The 16439-nt window shown below is 39.2% G+C and overlaps 1 protein-coding gene across 1 annotated transcript in view; it reads left to right on the plus strand.

The window, feature by feature from the left end:
• The first annotated feature begins 489 nt into the window (after positions 1-489).
• SLC25A31 (solute carrier family 25 member 31) overlaps positions 490-16439 on the plus strand; it is a 35960-nt gene continuing 20010 nt past the window's right edge. Inside the window, exon 1 of the mRNA XM_036922955.2 lies at positions 490-1869. Within this exon, the coding sequence (XP_036778850.1) occupies positions 1626-1869 (244 nt within the window). The 5' untranslated portion in view covers positions 490-1625. The remainder of the gene's footprint in view (positions 1870-16439) is intronic.

A 16439-nucleotide genomic window follows, 5' to 3' on the forward strand; every position in this document is an offset into this window, starting at 1 on the left:
TCAGATTTTTGCAGATAAAATTGCCAGTCATTTCTTGAATTTTAAATGGATCTCACAATAGATTTTGAAGTTGATGTAACAAGAAGACTTTAAATTTGTTAAACCTAGAAATAACGATTAATGCAATTTCTTGAGAAACATTAATCCGGCAGCATCTTGTAAAATGGAGAATCATGCCGAACCACCAGTTAAGAGTCAAGTAAGCCACAGTGGAAAGGAAGGTAGCACCATACATGATAGCAGAAGGCCTTGCCAACTGGTTTTATGTGAGGTCATCAAAATATTAAAATTCCTGCTCTGGAATCCTCTGGCCTAAATATTTGTTTTTTAACTAGTGACAAGTAATATTAAAAGTGTTGACTACACCTCTTAAGATGATAAAGAAAAAATTAGAACTAAAGTTAAAAAAAAGTAACTCATCTCATGTTTTAAAGCTGTTTCAAGACTGAAGTCAAACCTGAATTGATAAAAAACTGCAGATGAGTATAAGGCATATAAGGATGCCACCTAGACCTTTGAAATTCAATCAGGTCAAAACTTTACCTAATATTCCTAAAATATTAATTGCCTGTTTCACTCAATCTCTCATTAGCATACAGTGGGGTTTTCCAGCAGTGACATGATGTGTGTCACTGCAACAGACTGCAAAAGCAGTCGTGTAAATCCAACTCTTCCATTAAGCCATAAATTAAATCAATTTTCAAAAATTTAAAACAAGGCTTGTCTATTCTTTGTTTTTAAAGTATTTATTCTAAAATGTTATGTTATAGGTTTATTACTATTTTAAATGAATAAATATTTTTAATTTTGTTTCCATTTCAGAAACAGTGAATACCACACCTATCACACAAAAACAAGAAGCTTCTTTGTAGTCTTAAATAACTTAAGAGTGAAATGTATTCCTGAAATAAAGTTGTGAACTATTCTCTAGAATAAGTCATTGGTTCTCAACCCTGCACGTAAGAATTCCTTAAGCCCAACTATGAAATGAAACAGCACACCACTGTGTCCTTTGAATGTGTTGTCTGGATTGAGAACCACTGCTCTATGACAAAACAGCTGGTTTAAATAAAATACAAGAGAAAAGCAAATATGTTGAATTATGCTATGGGGGTACAATCAGCAAAACCAGAAAGTAACTAGACAAACGACCTCCGCTAAATGAAAGGAGCAGAAATTAAAGCAATTCTAAGACTTTTGAAGGGTAACCCTTGGAACTAAGACTAAACTCGGTTAGAATCACACTGTTGGCTTAACTGCCTTATAGTTTGTTAAATACCATTATACAGAATATGGTCCCCGGGACCCTCTCCTCCCTGTCTCAGAACCCGCAGTCTTCTGACGCTGTCTGTAGCAATGAGGTCCAGGCACTGAGACCGACAAAGACAGGTCCACACGCCCAAGGGCCACGTGTCGGGAGCCACGTGGCTGGTGCCAAGGGGCGGAGGCCGTTGGAAGCGACTGCGCAGCTCCACGGGGTCGCCCCTGGCATGCTGGTCTCCCGGCATCCTGAGCGCCACTTTCCCGCCAGGACTGTGCAGGGGCGGTTTTCTGCTTCCTTTCGTCCTCCCTTCCTGCGGTGATTTTGAGCTGCTCTTACCGGTTTTTACGTCCGTTGTCCCACCATGCAGCGTGAACCTCCGAAGAAGCGGCCTGAGAAGAAGGCGGAAAAGCTGCTCTTTGACGCCGCGTCTTTCGGGAAGGACCTGCTCGCAGGCGGGGTCGCGGCGGCTTTATCCAAGACGGCGGTGGCGCCCATCGAGCGGGTAAAGCTGCTGCTGCAGGTGCAGGCGTCATCCAAGCAGATCAGCCCCGAGGCACAGTACAAAGGCATGGTGGACTGCCTGGTGCGGATTCCCCAGGAGCAGGGTGCGTATGCGAGGCTGCCCGCCAGCTTCTCCCCTTACTGCGTCAGCTTACCAGAAAACGGTGGGGCGGGAGGGAACGACTGCGGGGACCTCGGCTGTTATCTGCCTGTCGTGTTTGTTGCTTCACTTTATTATAATCAGTTTCTTAACCAATCTAAGAGCTTTCACAAGGCCAAGAAGGCCTACTGGTGATCAGTCCCGGTGCAGGAAAGACCACTGTCTTCCCTAAATTTCTTCTTTGCAGAGGATTTGCACTGTGGTGCACCTGCCCCTGACTCAAAAGGAAAGTGGTTGGTCTCCCAGGATTGGGGGAGATACCTTTAGGCACTTTGGAGTATGTTAGCGGTGCTTTAAGTTGCTTAAATATTTTTTGAAATAATACCACTTAAGAGAACTATTCCAAATATGGATGCACTGGGGCCTCCCAGTACGCCTGTTCATTCTTGAAAACTACTGAAGACCGGGGCTGGGACCTGGAGTCACTCACCTCTGCATAGAGTTGAGAGAGGCACCAAAAAAACTCAGTGAAGACAAATAATGCAGTATTTTTAAAAATCAAGATTAATGCAAAAAAATCCAAGATGAGAAAAATATCAAAATGTTACATAAAGACAATTTTTTTAAATTTTGTTATCATTAATCTACAACTAGATGAAGAACATTATGTTTACTAGGCTTTTCCCTACCCCAAGTCCCCCCCACAAACCCCATTACAGTCACTGTCCATCAGCATAGTAAGATGTTGTAGAATCACTACTTGTCTTCTGTGTTGCACAGCCCTCCCCTTTCCCCCACCCCCCACATTATACATACTAATCATAGTACCCCCTTTCTTCTTCCCAGCCCTTATCCCTCCCTACCCTCCCATTCTCCCCAGACTCTTTCCCTTTGGTAACTGTTAGTCCATTCTTGGGTTCTGTGATTCTGCTGCTGTTTTGTTCCTTCAGTTTTTCTTTTGTTCTTACACTCCACAGATGAGTGAAATCATTTGGTATTTGTCTTTCTCCACTTGGCTTATTTCACTGAGCATAATACCCTCTAGCTCCATCCATGTTGTTGCAAATGGTAGGATTTGTTTTCCTCTTATGGCTGAATAATATTCCATTGTGTATATGTACCACATTTTCTTTATCCATTCATCTACTGATGGACACTTAGGTTGCTTCCATTTCTTGGCTATTGTAAATAGTGCTGCAATAAACATAGGGGTGCATCTGTCTTTTTCAAACTGGAGTGCTGCATCCTTAGGGTAAATTCCTAGAAGTGGAATTCCTGGGTCAATTGGTAAGTCTATTTTGAACATTTTGAGGAACCTCCATATTTAAAGACAATTTTTTTACATCAGTCTGTCTTTCTTAAATTTGTTTTTCATTGAATTTTTTTCCATTAATTAAATTCAAGGAATAATAACAAAAGTGCTTTGTTAATCCATTTAATAACTTCCTGTTGCAGAAGGGTTCCTAAATTAATTAAGTGGATAAAAGGATAAATTTATCAGAACTCTATAGTCCACCTATAGTGGCATTCAGCTGAAACCTCTATGAACTTTAAGAAGGAAATGGGCCTATTTCTTCTTTATTCTGAACAGGAAGTGGCTTTAATTCCAGTGCAGTCCCTTCTTACACTTCTAAATCTAGGGCAGATTACTCTCTTATAAAAGAACATTCTCTCCTTTGGGATGTGGTGACAACTCTACTTGTAGAGTATTTAGGATCAACTCTTAGGTTTTCTAAACTGTGAATTAGAATGTCCATCTGGGAGCTGAGCTCAGATCTTTATAGTAAGTGGTCCAAATCTTCCCACTCCCATTTATTTTATCAAAGCAGATTTCTCATTTCCTCCAAGGTTTTTACAGGAAATGTAGGAACGTTGGCTTATATTTCTAAGACCTCTTCAGAGAAGCAGGGGCCTTTTTATTAATAGCTAATCTGCTTTAAATTATTTAGTCAGGTGAAGTTAAATATTCTGGGCAGACTATGCTAACCAGTGCTAATTTATATTTCAAATTCTTTTTTGTAATATTGAAACCATTCATAATGACTCTTGTAAATTGTGATCATCATTCTAAATAGTATTCTGGTCTCTTCTTTCTTTACCTTCCAAGAGGAGATGATGATAAGCAGAACTTTAAGAAGATTCTTGCATACAAGGCCTTGCTGTGAATACACCATGGTATAGTCTTTGCTCTTAGTAATTCACAACAGGGATAATATTGCCATCTAGGGGGTATTTTGGAAACATGGGGAATTTTTTGTACAGCACAAAAATAGAGGGATATAATCCTTAATTGCAATGATATGAAAAGCTAAACATTCTGCTGCTTTACATAGCCAGTTCTACACAAGGAAGTCCTGCAACCTCATGGACTGACTCACGAATGACTAATGGACAATCATGTAGCTGTAAATCGTGTTTATGATTATCTAATCCTAGAACCTAACACTGATTTATTTAAGAACTATCCTAGAGCCTAACACTGATTTATTTAACAATGTATCTGGGGGGATGGTTCTGTCATACATTGATTCCGGTAATGCAGCTGCCATGTAAGTAGAGGGAAGATGGTACTTTGTTTTGTTCAGAATGTTACTGAAAGGTGGGCGTCGTTGTGAAAAATCATGTCACAATTCTGCCTGTGGCATTTGGTCACCATTTTTTAAATCATTTGCATTTGTAACTTGTGGTATGATTGTATACATATATGTACAAATGTATTAAGCACTTTTCAAAATATGTGTATCTTAAATATAATTGATTCATTATAAGTAGAAGGAAGCATCTGACTATTATCTCTATGGTGTGGTCATGCCTTACCAAGTTACTAGTTAAAATAAACTTTTTGTGGTTCTGTAACATCTTCTTTGTTGACAGATAGTAACCACACTAGAGGGGGTGAGGATTTAATAATATGGGTAACTGTTGAGCCACTGTGTTGTATATTTGAAACCAATGTAAGATCGTACATCAGTAATACCTCAATTAAAAACTTATTTCAAGTATATATTTTTTAATTGAAGTACAGTTGGTATACAATATTGTATTGGTTTCAAGTATACAACACAAGCATTACACACATTATTAAATCCTTACCCCAACTAGTGTGGTTACTATCTGTCAACGTAGAAGATGTTACAGCATCATTGGCTATATTCTCCATGCACTTCTATCCCTGTGACCAACTTATGTTATGATTAAATTTTGTGCCTCATTATCCTGCTGAACCTACCCATCCACCCACCCTCCCCAACCCAACCCCATGGTGACCACCAGTCATTTCTCAATGTCTTTTGGGTCTATTGCTATTTTGTTCATTTTGTTTTGTTTTGTTTTTAGATTCCACTAGTAAGTGAAATCATTTGTCTTTTTCTGCCTGGCTTATTTCACTGGCATAATATCCTCTAGGTCCATCCATGTTGTCACAAGTGGCAGGATTTCTTTCTTTTTTTTTTTACAGCTGAGTAATACTCTGTTGTGCATATGTACATCATCTTTATCCATTCATCTATTGTTGGACACTTTAGTTGCTTCCATATCTTGACTATTATAAATAACATTGCAATAAATAGAGGTATATATATATCTTTTCAAATCAGGGACCTTGTTTTCCTCAGGCAAGTTCCTAGAAGTGAAACTACTGGGTTGTATGGAATTTCTATTTTAAGTTTTTTGAGGAACTTCCATACTACTTGCAACAGTGGCTGCACAAACTTATATTCCCACCAACAGTGTAGGAGGGTTTCCTTTTCTCCACATCCTTGCCAATACTTATTTCTTGTATTTTGGATAGTGGCCATTCTAACTCTGGGTGAGGTAATACCTCATTATTAAAATAACTATTTTATTATAAATCCTCTATTTTCTCTTTCTATAAAGCAGTGAGGGCATTATATTGATTTTTTTTCAATTGGTGAAGACATCATTGTCATTCAATTCCATTTCTGGATAATAAAGGAAGCCTTGTAAAATATTTATTGCATAGACAACTTGAGCCTGGTAAGGTTGAGAATCACTATGCTAGATCATTCTGGAACTTTACTAGGCAGTCATATTCTGAGATTATTATTCTGGAATTTACCTTCTGTCCCTTTTCTGAAAGTCAAGACACATCTCCATCTCAGGTATTCTGAAGTTTCTATCATATTTCAAAATTGTTCTAATTTTACTGATGAATTTTCTTTTCTTTAGGCAACATGGAATGAGCCTAAGAGACTTGAACTAAGAAGGCACAACTAGATGCTCTCTCACTATCTTCTTACCTTATCTTAGCTTTATTTCCATCCCAAGGGTAGATCTCTTCATTCTTGCTCTGAATATAGTTTTAATTATCACTTTGGGTGTCTTTGATACTTTTCTTAAGCTTCCCTTGGTTTATAAAAGCTCTGGATTTATCCCAACTAATACTGTTCTTAAAGATTTGCTCTACTTTATTTGGTTGAAAGACCTTCAGGCTTTGTTTGTGTACTTTTTTTTTTTTTTGTAGATAATTATTTTTTATTGAAGGGTAGTTGACACACAGTGTTACATTACATTAGTTTCAGGTGTACAACACAGTGATTCAACATTTATATACATGATAATTCTAGGTACCAGCTATCACCATACCAAGTTGTTACAATATTTTGACTATATTCCTTATGCTATACATTACATCCCAGTTACTTATTTATTTTACAATTGGAAGTGTGTACTTTTTTTTTTTTTGTGAGGGCATCTCTCATATTTATTGATCAAATGGTTGTTAACAACAATAAAATTCTGTATAGGGGAGTCAATGCTCAATGCACAATCATTACTCCACCCCAAGCCTAATTTTCGTCAATCTCCAATCTTCTGAAGCATAACAAATAAGTTCTTACATGGAGAACAAATTCTTACATAGTGAATAAGTTACATGGTGAACAGTACAATGGCAGTCATCACAGAAACTTTTGGTTTTGCTCATGCATTATGAATTATAAACAGTCAGTTCAAATATGAATACTCATTTGATTTTTATACTTGATTTATATGTGGATACCACATTTCTCCCTTTATGATTATTATTTTTAATAAAATGCTGAAGTGGTAGGTAGATACAAGATAAAGGTAGAAAACATAGTTTAGTGTTGTAGGAGAGCGAATGTAGATGATCAGGTGTGTGCCTGTAGACTATGTGTTAATCCAAGCTAGACAAGGGCAATAAAACATCCACGTATGCAGAAGATTTCTCTGAGAACAGGGGGGGTGAGGTTCTAAGCCTCACCTCTGTTGATCCCCAATTTCTCACCTGATGACCCCCCTGCGACTGTGCCTGTCTTAGGTTGTTCCTCCCTTGAGGAATCTTACCCGTCTCTAGCTAACCAGTCATCTTCCGGGGCCATACAGGGAAATGTGAAGTTGGTAAGTGAGACAGAAGCCTTATTTTTGAAATGGTTAGCTTTTTACTTCTTTGCATATTTATGCCCTGTAGCTTCTATGCCCAGCATTTGTCTTGAGGTATCTTTACCACTTGGAAGAATTATGTTACTCGGTAAATTTGATATGAGGCATGAATTCTATTTAAGGGTTGTAATTAGGAAGGAAGAAGAAAAGCTATAGAAGTAGCAGGCGGCAGAAAACCTGGGAAGATTGATTATTTCTTTGACATATCTTCTTGTAGAGTAACTTCAGCATCTATAGGTTTTAAGCTACTACTTAAATTGTGCACACACATTAACATAATAGGAGTATAGTTACATAACCAAAGCATACCTGTAATTACCAGCCATCTCCAGTGAAACCAAGAAAACCAGTTAGGCACCTTAGGCATTTGTGAAAACTTACCTATGATATGGTGGATATTGTCCAACTGAACTTGAACAGTCTGAGAGATATCAGACAAATTAAAACAACCCATTCCTGGGGAATGTTCACATCCCATATGTTCTTTTAACAGTAAATAGTCTGTAGTTGTAAGATTTTGGAGCGCTACAATTTGCACTTCTCCTAATTCTTGGTTGAGTTCCAACAGTATAGATCCAGTCAAATTTGTTGTTTTACTGTATGCACAGGCCAGTTTAGATATCTCCTTCCTCATTCCCATGGTAAGTCCAGGAACTGGTGGGATGAGTGCATCTACAGCTGTAGCAGTGCGTGGATCTTTGTTGGGGTTTTTTGATGATCATCTTCTGGCATGAGTCTTCCAGAGAGTGCTGATGTTGGAAGTTCTTTTTCATATCGTATCTTAGTTCATTTTTGGGGTAGCCCAATTCGGCTCTGATCCTCTGTATAAACACAAACAGACCCTTTGCCTACACTTTTATATGCCCTTTATACCCTTGTGTAGAACTCATTGGAGGTTACCACACAGGAACTGCCTTTTTTTTTTTTTTCATCACTAATCTACCCGTACATGACGAATATTATGTTTACTAGGCTCTCCCCTATACCAGGTCCCCCCTATCAACCCCTTTACAGTCACTGTCCATCAGCATAGCAAAATGTTGTAGAATCACTACTTGCCTTCTCTGTGTTGTACAGCCCTCACCTTTCTCCCACCCCCTCATGCATGCTAATCTTAATACCCCCCTACTTCTCCACCCACCTTATCCCTCCCTACCCACCCATCCTCCCCAGTCCCTTTCCCTTTGGTACCTGTTAGTCCATTCTTGAGTTCTGTGATTCTACTGCTGTTTTGTTCCTTCAGTTTTTCCTTTGTTCTTATATTCCATAGATGAGTGAAATCATTTGGTATTTCTCTTTCTCTGCTTGGCTTGTTTCACTGAGCATAATACCCTCCAGCTCCATCCATGTTGCTGCAAATGGTAGGATTTGCCCTTTTCTTATGGCTGAGTAGTATTCCATTGTGTATATGTACCACATCTTCTTATCCATTCATCTATCGATGGACATTTAGGTTGCTTCCAATTCTTGGCTATTGTAAATAGTGCTGCGATAAACATAGGGGCGCACTGATCTTTCTCATACTTGATTGCTGCATTCTTAGGGTAAATTCCTAGGAGTGCAATTCCTGGGTCAAATGGTAAGTCTGTTTTGAGCATTTTGATGTACCTCCATACTGCTTTCCACAATGGTTGAACTAACTTTCATTCCCACCAGCAGTGTAGGAGGGTTCCCCTTTCTCCACAGCCTCGCCAACATTTGTTGTTGTTTGTCTTTTGGATGGCAGCCATCCTTACTGGTGTGAGGTGACACCTCATTGTAGTTTTAATTTGCATTTCTCTGATAATTAGCGATGTGGAGCATCTTTTCATGTGTCTGTTGGCCATCTGTATTTCTTTTTTGGAGAACTGTCTGTTCAGTTCCTCTGCCCATTTTTTAATTGGGTTATTTGTTTTTTTGTTTGTTGAGGCGTGTGAGCTCTTTATATATTCTGGACGTCAAGCCTTCATGGGATGTGTCATTTTCAAATATATTCTACCATACTGTAGGGTTCCTTTTTGTTCTATTGATGGTGTCTTTTGCTGTACAGAAGCTTTTCAGCTTAATATAGTCCCACTTATTCATTTTTGCAGTTGTTTTCCTTGCCTGGGGAGATATGTTCAAGAAGAGGTCACTCATGTTTATGTCTAAGAGGTTTTTGCCTATGTTTTCTTCCAAGAGTTTAATGGTTTCATGACTTACATTCAGGTCTTTGATCCATTTTGAGTTTACTTTTGTATATGGGGTTAGACGATGGTCCAGTTTCATTCTCCTACATGTAGCTGTCCAGTTTTGCCAGCACCATCTGTTGAAGAGACTGTCATTTCGCCATTGTATGTCCATGGCTCCTTTGTCAAATATTAATTGACCATATATGTCTGGGTTAATGTCTGGATTGTCTAGTCTGTTCCATTGGTCTGTGGCTCTGTTCTTGTGCCAGTACCAAATTGTCTTGATTACTATGGCTTTATAGTAGAGCTTGAAGTTGGGGAGTGAGATCCCCCCTACTTTATTCTTCTTTCTCAGGATTGCTTTGGCTATTCGGGGTCTTTGGTGTTTCCATATGAATTTTTGAATTATTTGTTCCAGTTTATTGAAGAATGTTGCTGGTAGTTTCATAGGGATTGCATCAAATCTGTATATTGCTTTGGGCAGGATGGCCATTTTGACGATATTAATTCTTCCTAGCCATGAGCATGGGATGCGTTTCCATCTGTTAGGGTCCCCTTTAATTTCTCTTAAGAGTGACTTGTAGTTTTCAGAGTATAAGTCTTTCACTTCTTTGGTTAGGTTCATACCTAGGTATTTTATTTTTTTTGATGCAATTGTGAATGGAGTTGTTTTCCTGATTTCTCTTTCTCTTGGTTCATTGTTAGTGTATAGGAAAGCCACAGACTTCTGTGTATTAACTTTGTATCCGGCAACTTTGCTGTATTCTGGTATCAGTTCTAGTAGTTTTGCAGTGGAGTCTTTAGGGTTTTTTATGTACAGTATCATGTCATCTGCAAATAGTGACAGTTTAACTTCTTCTTTACCAATCTGGATTCCTTGTATTTCTTTGTTTTGTCTGATTGCCATGGCTAGGACCTCCAGTACTATGTTAAATAACAGTGGGGAGAGTGGGCATCCCTGTCTAGTTCCCGATCTCAGAGGAACTGCTTTCAGCTTCTCGCTGTTAAATATAATGTTGGCTGTGGGTTTATCATAGATGGCCTTTATTATGTTGAGGTACTTGCCCTCTATTCCCATTTTGCTGAGAGTTTTTATCATGAATGGATGTTGAACTTTGTCAAATGCTTTTTCAGCATCTATGGAGATGATCGTGTGGTTTTTGTCTTTCTTTTTGTTGATGTGGTGAATGATGTTGATGGACTTTCGAATGTTGTACCATCCTTGCATCCCTGGGATGAATCCCACTTGGTCATGGTGTATGATCCTTTTGATGTATTTTTGAATTCGGTTTGCTAATATTTTGTTGAGTATTTTTGCATATACGTTCATCAGGGATATTGGTCTGTAGTTTTCTTTTTTGGTGGGGTCTTTGCCTGGTTTTGGTATTAGGGTGATGTTAGCTTCATAGAATGAGTTTGGGAGTATCCCCTCCTCCTCTATTTTTCGGAAAACTTTAAGGAGAATGGGTACTATGTCTTCCCTGTATGTCTGATAAAATTCCGAGGTAAATCCATCTGGCCTGGGGGTTTTGTTCTTTGGTAGTTTTTTGATTACCGCTTCAATTTCGTTGCTGGTAATTGGTCTGTTTAGATTTTCTGTTTCTTTCTGGGTCAGTCTTGGAAGGTTGTATTTTTCTAGGAAGTTGTCCATTTCTCCTAGGTTTCCCAGCTTGTTAGCATATAGGTTTTCATAGTATTCTCTAATAATTCTTTGTATTTCTGTGGGGTCCGTCATGATTTTTCCTTTCTCGTTTCTGATACTGTTGATTTGTGTTGACTCTCTTTTCTTCTTAATAAGTCTGGCTAGAGGCTTATCTATTTTGTTTATTTTCTCGAAGAACCAGCTCTTGGTTTCATTGATTTTTGCGATTGTTTTATTCTTCTCAATTTTATTTATTTCTTCTCTGATCTTTATTATGTCCCTCCTTCTGCTGACCTTAGGCCTCATGTGTTCTTCTTTTTCCAATTTCGATAATTGTGACATTAGACCATTCATTTGGGATTGCTCTTCCTTTTTTAAATATGCTTGGATTGCTATATACTTTCCTCTTAAGACTGCTTTTGCTGTGTCCCACAGAAGTTGGGGCTTAGTGTTGTTGTTGTCATTTGTTTCCATATATTGCTGGATCTCCATTTTGATTTGGTCATTGATCCATTGATTATTTAGGAGCATGTTGTTAAGCCTCCATGTGTTTGTGAGCCTCTTTGCTTTCTTTGTACAGTTTATTTCTAGTTTTATGCCTTTGTGGTCTGAGAAGTTGGTTGGTAGGATTTCAATCTTTTGGAATTTTCTGAGGCTCTTTTTGTGGCCTAGTATGTGGTCTATTCTGGAGAATGTTCCATGTGCACTTGAGAAGAATGTATATCCTGTTGCTTTTGGATGTAGAGTTCTATAGATGTCTATTAAGTCCATCTGCTCCACTGTGTTGTTCAGTGCTTCTGTGTCCTTACTTACTTTCTGCCCAGTGGATCTATCCTTTGGGGTGAGTGGTGTGTTGAAGTCTCCTAGAATGAATGCATTGCAGTCTATTTCCCCCTTTAGTTCTGTTAGTATTTGTTTCACATATGCTGGTGCTCCTGTGTTGGGTGCATATATATTTAGAATGGTTATATCCTCTTGTTTGACTGAGCCCTTTATCATTATGTAGTGTCCTTCTTTATCTCTTGTTACTTTCTTTGTTTTGAAGTCTATTTTGTCTGATATTAGTACTGCAACCCCCACTTTCTTCTTGCTGTTGTTTGCTTGAAATATGTTTTTCCATCCTTGACTTTTAGTCTGTACACGTCTTTGGGTTTGAGGTGAGTTTCTTGTAAGCAGCATATAGATGGGTCTTGCTTTTTTATCCATTCTATTACTCTGTGTCTTTTGATTGGTGCATTCAGCCCATTAACATTTAGGGTGACTATTGAAAGATATGTACTTATTGCCATTGCAGGCTTTAAATTCGTGATTACCAAAGGTTCAAGGTTAGCCTCTTTAGTATCTTACTGCCTAACTTAGCTCGCTTATTGAGCTGTTATATACACTGTCTGGAGATTCTTTTCTTCTCTCCCTTCTTATTCCTCCTCCTCGATTCTTCATATGTTGGGTGTTTTGTGCTGTGCTCTTTCTAGGAGTGCTCCCATCTAGAGCAGTCCCTGTAAGATGTTCTGTAGAGGTGGTTTGTGGGAAGCAAATTCCCTCAGCTTTTGTTTGTCTGGGAATTGTTTAATCCCACCATCATATTTGAATGATAGTCGTGCTGGATACAGTATCCTTGGTTCAAGGCCCTTCTGTTTCATTGTATTAAATATATCATGCCATTCTCTTCTGGCCTGTAGGGTTTCTGTCGAGAAGTCTGATGTTAGCCTGATGGGTTTTCCTTTATAGGTGACCTTTTTCTCTCTAGCTGCCTTTTAAACTCTTTCCTTGTCCTTGATCTTTGCCATTTTAATTATTATGTGTCTTGGTGTTGTCCTCCTTGGATCCTTTCTGTTGGGGGTTATGTGTATTTCCGTGGTCTGTTCGATTATTTCCTCCCCCATTTTGGGGAAGTTTTCAGCAATTATTTCTTCCATGATACTATCCATCCCTTTTCCTCTCTCTTCTTCTTCTTGTACCCCTATAATATGGATATTGTTCTTTTTGGATTGGTCACACAGTTCTCTTAATATTGTTTCATTCCTGGAGATCCTTTTGTCTCTCTCTATGTCAGCTTCTATGCGTTCCTGTTCTCTGGTTTCAATTCCATCAATGGCCTCTTGCATCCTATCCATTCTGCTTATAAACCCTTCCAGAGTTTGTTTCATTTCTGCGATCTCCTTTCTGGCATCTGTGATTTCCCTCCGGGCTTCATCCCATTTCTCTTGCATATTTCTATGCATCTCTGTCAGCATGTTTATGATTCTTATTTTGAATTCTTTGTCAGGAAGACTGGTTAGGTCTGTCTCCTTCTCTGGTGTTATCTCTTTGATCTTTGTCTGCCTGTAGTTTTGCCTTTTCATGGTGATAGGAATAGTTTGCAGAGCTGGGACGAGTGACGGCTGGAAGAACTTCCCTTCTTGTTGGTTTATGTCCCTCCTCTCCTGGGAGAACAGCGACCTCTAGTGGCTTGTGCTGGGCAGCTGCGCGCAGACAGGGCTTCTGCTTCCTGCCCGGCTGCTATGGAGTTTATCTCTGCTGTTGCTGTGGGTGTGGCCTGGTTCGGGCTACTGCTCCAAAGTGGTGGAGTCGCGTTGGACAGGGAGCGGCTGGGAGGCTATTTATCTCCGTAAGGGGCCTCCCTGCTCCCTGCAGCCCAGGGGTTAGGGTGCCCAGAGATCCCCGGATCCCTACCTCTAGATTAAGTGTTCCGCCCTGCCCCTTTAAGACTTCCAAAAAGCACCCGCCAAAACAAAACGACCAAAAAAAAAAAAATAATGGTCGCTTGATTTTCTGGTGTCCTCAGGCACCAGGCCTCCGGTGCCCACTCACTGTTCTTGGTGCCCTGTTTCCCTAGTATTGGGGTCCCTATCCCTTTAAGACTTCCAAAACGCGCTCGCCAAAACAGAACAGCAAAAAAAAAAATGGTCGCTTGCTTTTCTGGTGACCTCCGGTGCCAGGCCTCCGGTGCCCGCTCACTGTTCTTGCTGCCCTGTTTCCCTAGTATCCAGGGGCTCCCCGCGCACGCAGTGTGTCTGCGCTCTGGCCCGGATGGCTGGGGCTGGGTGTTCAGCAGTCCTGGGCTCCTTCTCCCTCCCGCTTTGCCTGCTCTTCTCCTGCCGGGAGCTGGGGGGAGGGGCGCTCGGCTCCCGCAGGGCCGGGGCTTGTATCTTACCCCCTTCGCGAGGCGCTGGGTTCTCTCAGGTGTGGATGTGGTCTGGATATTGTCCTGTGTCCTCTGGTCTTCATTCTAGGAAGAGTTGTCTTTGTTATATTTTCATAGATATATGTGGTTTTGGGAGATTTCCGCTGCTCTACTCACGCCGCCATCTTGGCTCCCTCCTCCTGTTTGTGTACTTTTAATACTGTTGAAGCCTGTATTACACAGGTAATGCATGTTTATTTATAAAAAATTATAAAATATGGAGAAGCAAAAAGTAAAAAAATCACCTCAATTAACTTTTTGGTTTTTATGCTATGATTTTTCACTGAGCGAAATATGCATAGGCAAGTATATATTTTTTTTTTTCTGTCCTTTTTTTTTTTTTTTTTTTTTTTTGTGAGGGCATCTCTCATACTTATTGATCAAATGGTTGTTAACGACAATAAAATTCTGTATAGGGGAGTCAATGCTCAATGCACAATCATTAATCCACCCCAAGCCTAATTTTTGTCAGTCTCCAATCTTCTGAGGCATAACAAACAAGTTTTTACATGTAGAACAAATTCTTACATAATGAATAAGTTACATAGTGAACAGTACAAGGGCAGTCATCACAGAAACTTTCGGTTTTGCTCATGCATTATGAACTCTAAACAGTCAGTTCAAATATGAATACTCATTTGGTTTTTATACTTGATTTATATGTGGATACCACATTTCTCTCTTTATTATTATTATTTTTAATAAAATGCTGAAGTGGTAGGTAGATACAAGATAAAGGTAGAAAACATAGTTTAGTGTTGTAAGAGAGCACATGTAGATGATCAGGTGTGTGCCTGTAGCCTATGTGTTAATCCAAGCTAGACCAGGGCAATAAAACATCCACGTATGCAGAAGATTTCTCTCAGAACGGGGGGGTGAGGTTCTAAGCCTCACCTCTGTTGATCCCCAATTTCTCACCTGATGGCCCCCCTGCAACTGTGCCTGTCTTAGGTTGTTCCTCCCTTGAGGAATCTTACCCGTCTCTGGCTAACCAGTCATCTTCCGGGGCCATACAGGGAAATGTGAAGTTGGTAAGTGAGAGAGAAGCCTTATTGTTTGAAAAAGTTAGCTTTTTACTTCTTTGCATATTTATGCCCTATGGCTTCTATGCCCAGCATTTGTCTTGAGGTATCTTTACCACTTGGAAGAATTATGATACTCAGTAAATTTGATATGAGGCACGAATTCTATTTAAGGGTTGTAATTAGGAAGGAAGAAGAAAAGCTATAGAAGTAGCAGGCGGAAGAAAACATGGGAAGATTGATTATTGCATGTATATTTTTAATTAAAATAATTGTTTCATTTACTATATGGTTAGCATAGCTTTCTAAAGATCTGATCTGTGCAGTCTCATATTAAGCAACTACCAGAATTCTTTTTCTCTTTTAGGAGTTTCTGGCCATGAGTTTATCAGCTCTCTTTTATCTGAATGTCTCCAAACTCACTTCTTTGAAGGATAGAGCAGTGAGGGTTTTTTTAATATTTTGAAGACAGTGTTTTGGGGTATGAAAAGGAAGTATTAGGTATTCACTTTATCTAAATAAAATGGGAAAGTAAAGTTTATGATATGTAGTATATGAATAGGCACTGGCTCCTATACTTGGGCAAAATGTCAGTTTCATATCACAGGACACTAAGGCATTCTGAAAAAAGAGTAGAAGTTATGTGGTGGTGAGGGGATGACAGGCACCCTTCCTCAACTATTATATAATAATATAGTTTATGCTTGCTCATTTGGATTCATAGAGACAAGACTATTTGAAAGTATCAAGGAGAGTATTTGAAATATAGATTCATGTACACTATACCTAAGAATAAATCTCACCTTAAGGGTGTCTTGAGATAATAACAAATGATGGTATAAAAACATCATGATTAGCGAGATACCTAAAAATATCATTTAACTGTTCAAATAAATGCTCAATTATGCTCTAATATCTCATGGCTAGTTTTCCCCAACCACCCAATCTAAATAGTCTTTTGTCATTCTCCATCTCCATATACTATGTTTATTCTAATGGCCACCCTATAAATTTATGTAGTTCTTAGGGACACGTGACATTTGTTTGTTCAATGTAAATTCCATAAGACCAAGAACTTTGTTCCTACCGCTATTTCCAGCAGGTCAGCTATGCACTAGGTACCAGATAAAAGGTTTTAAATAAAGAATCTTT

The sequence above is a fragment of the Manis pentadactyla genome, chromosome 5 (assembly GCF_030020395.1).
Source record: "Manis pentadactyla isolate mManPen7 chromosome 5, mManPen7.hap1, whole genome shotgun sequence".
NCBI lineage: Eukaryota > Metazoa > Chordata > Mammalia > Pholidota > Manidae > Manis > Manis pentadactyla.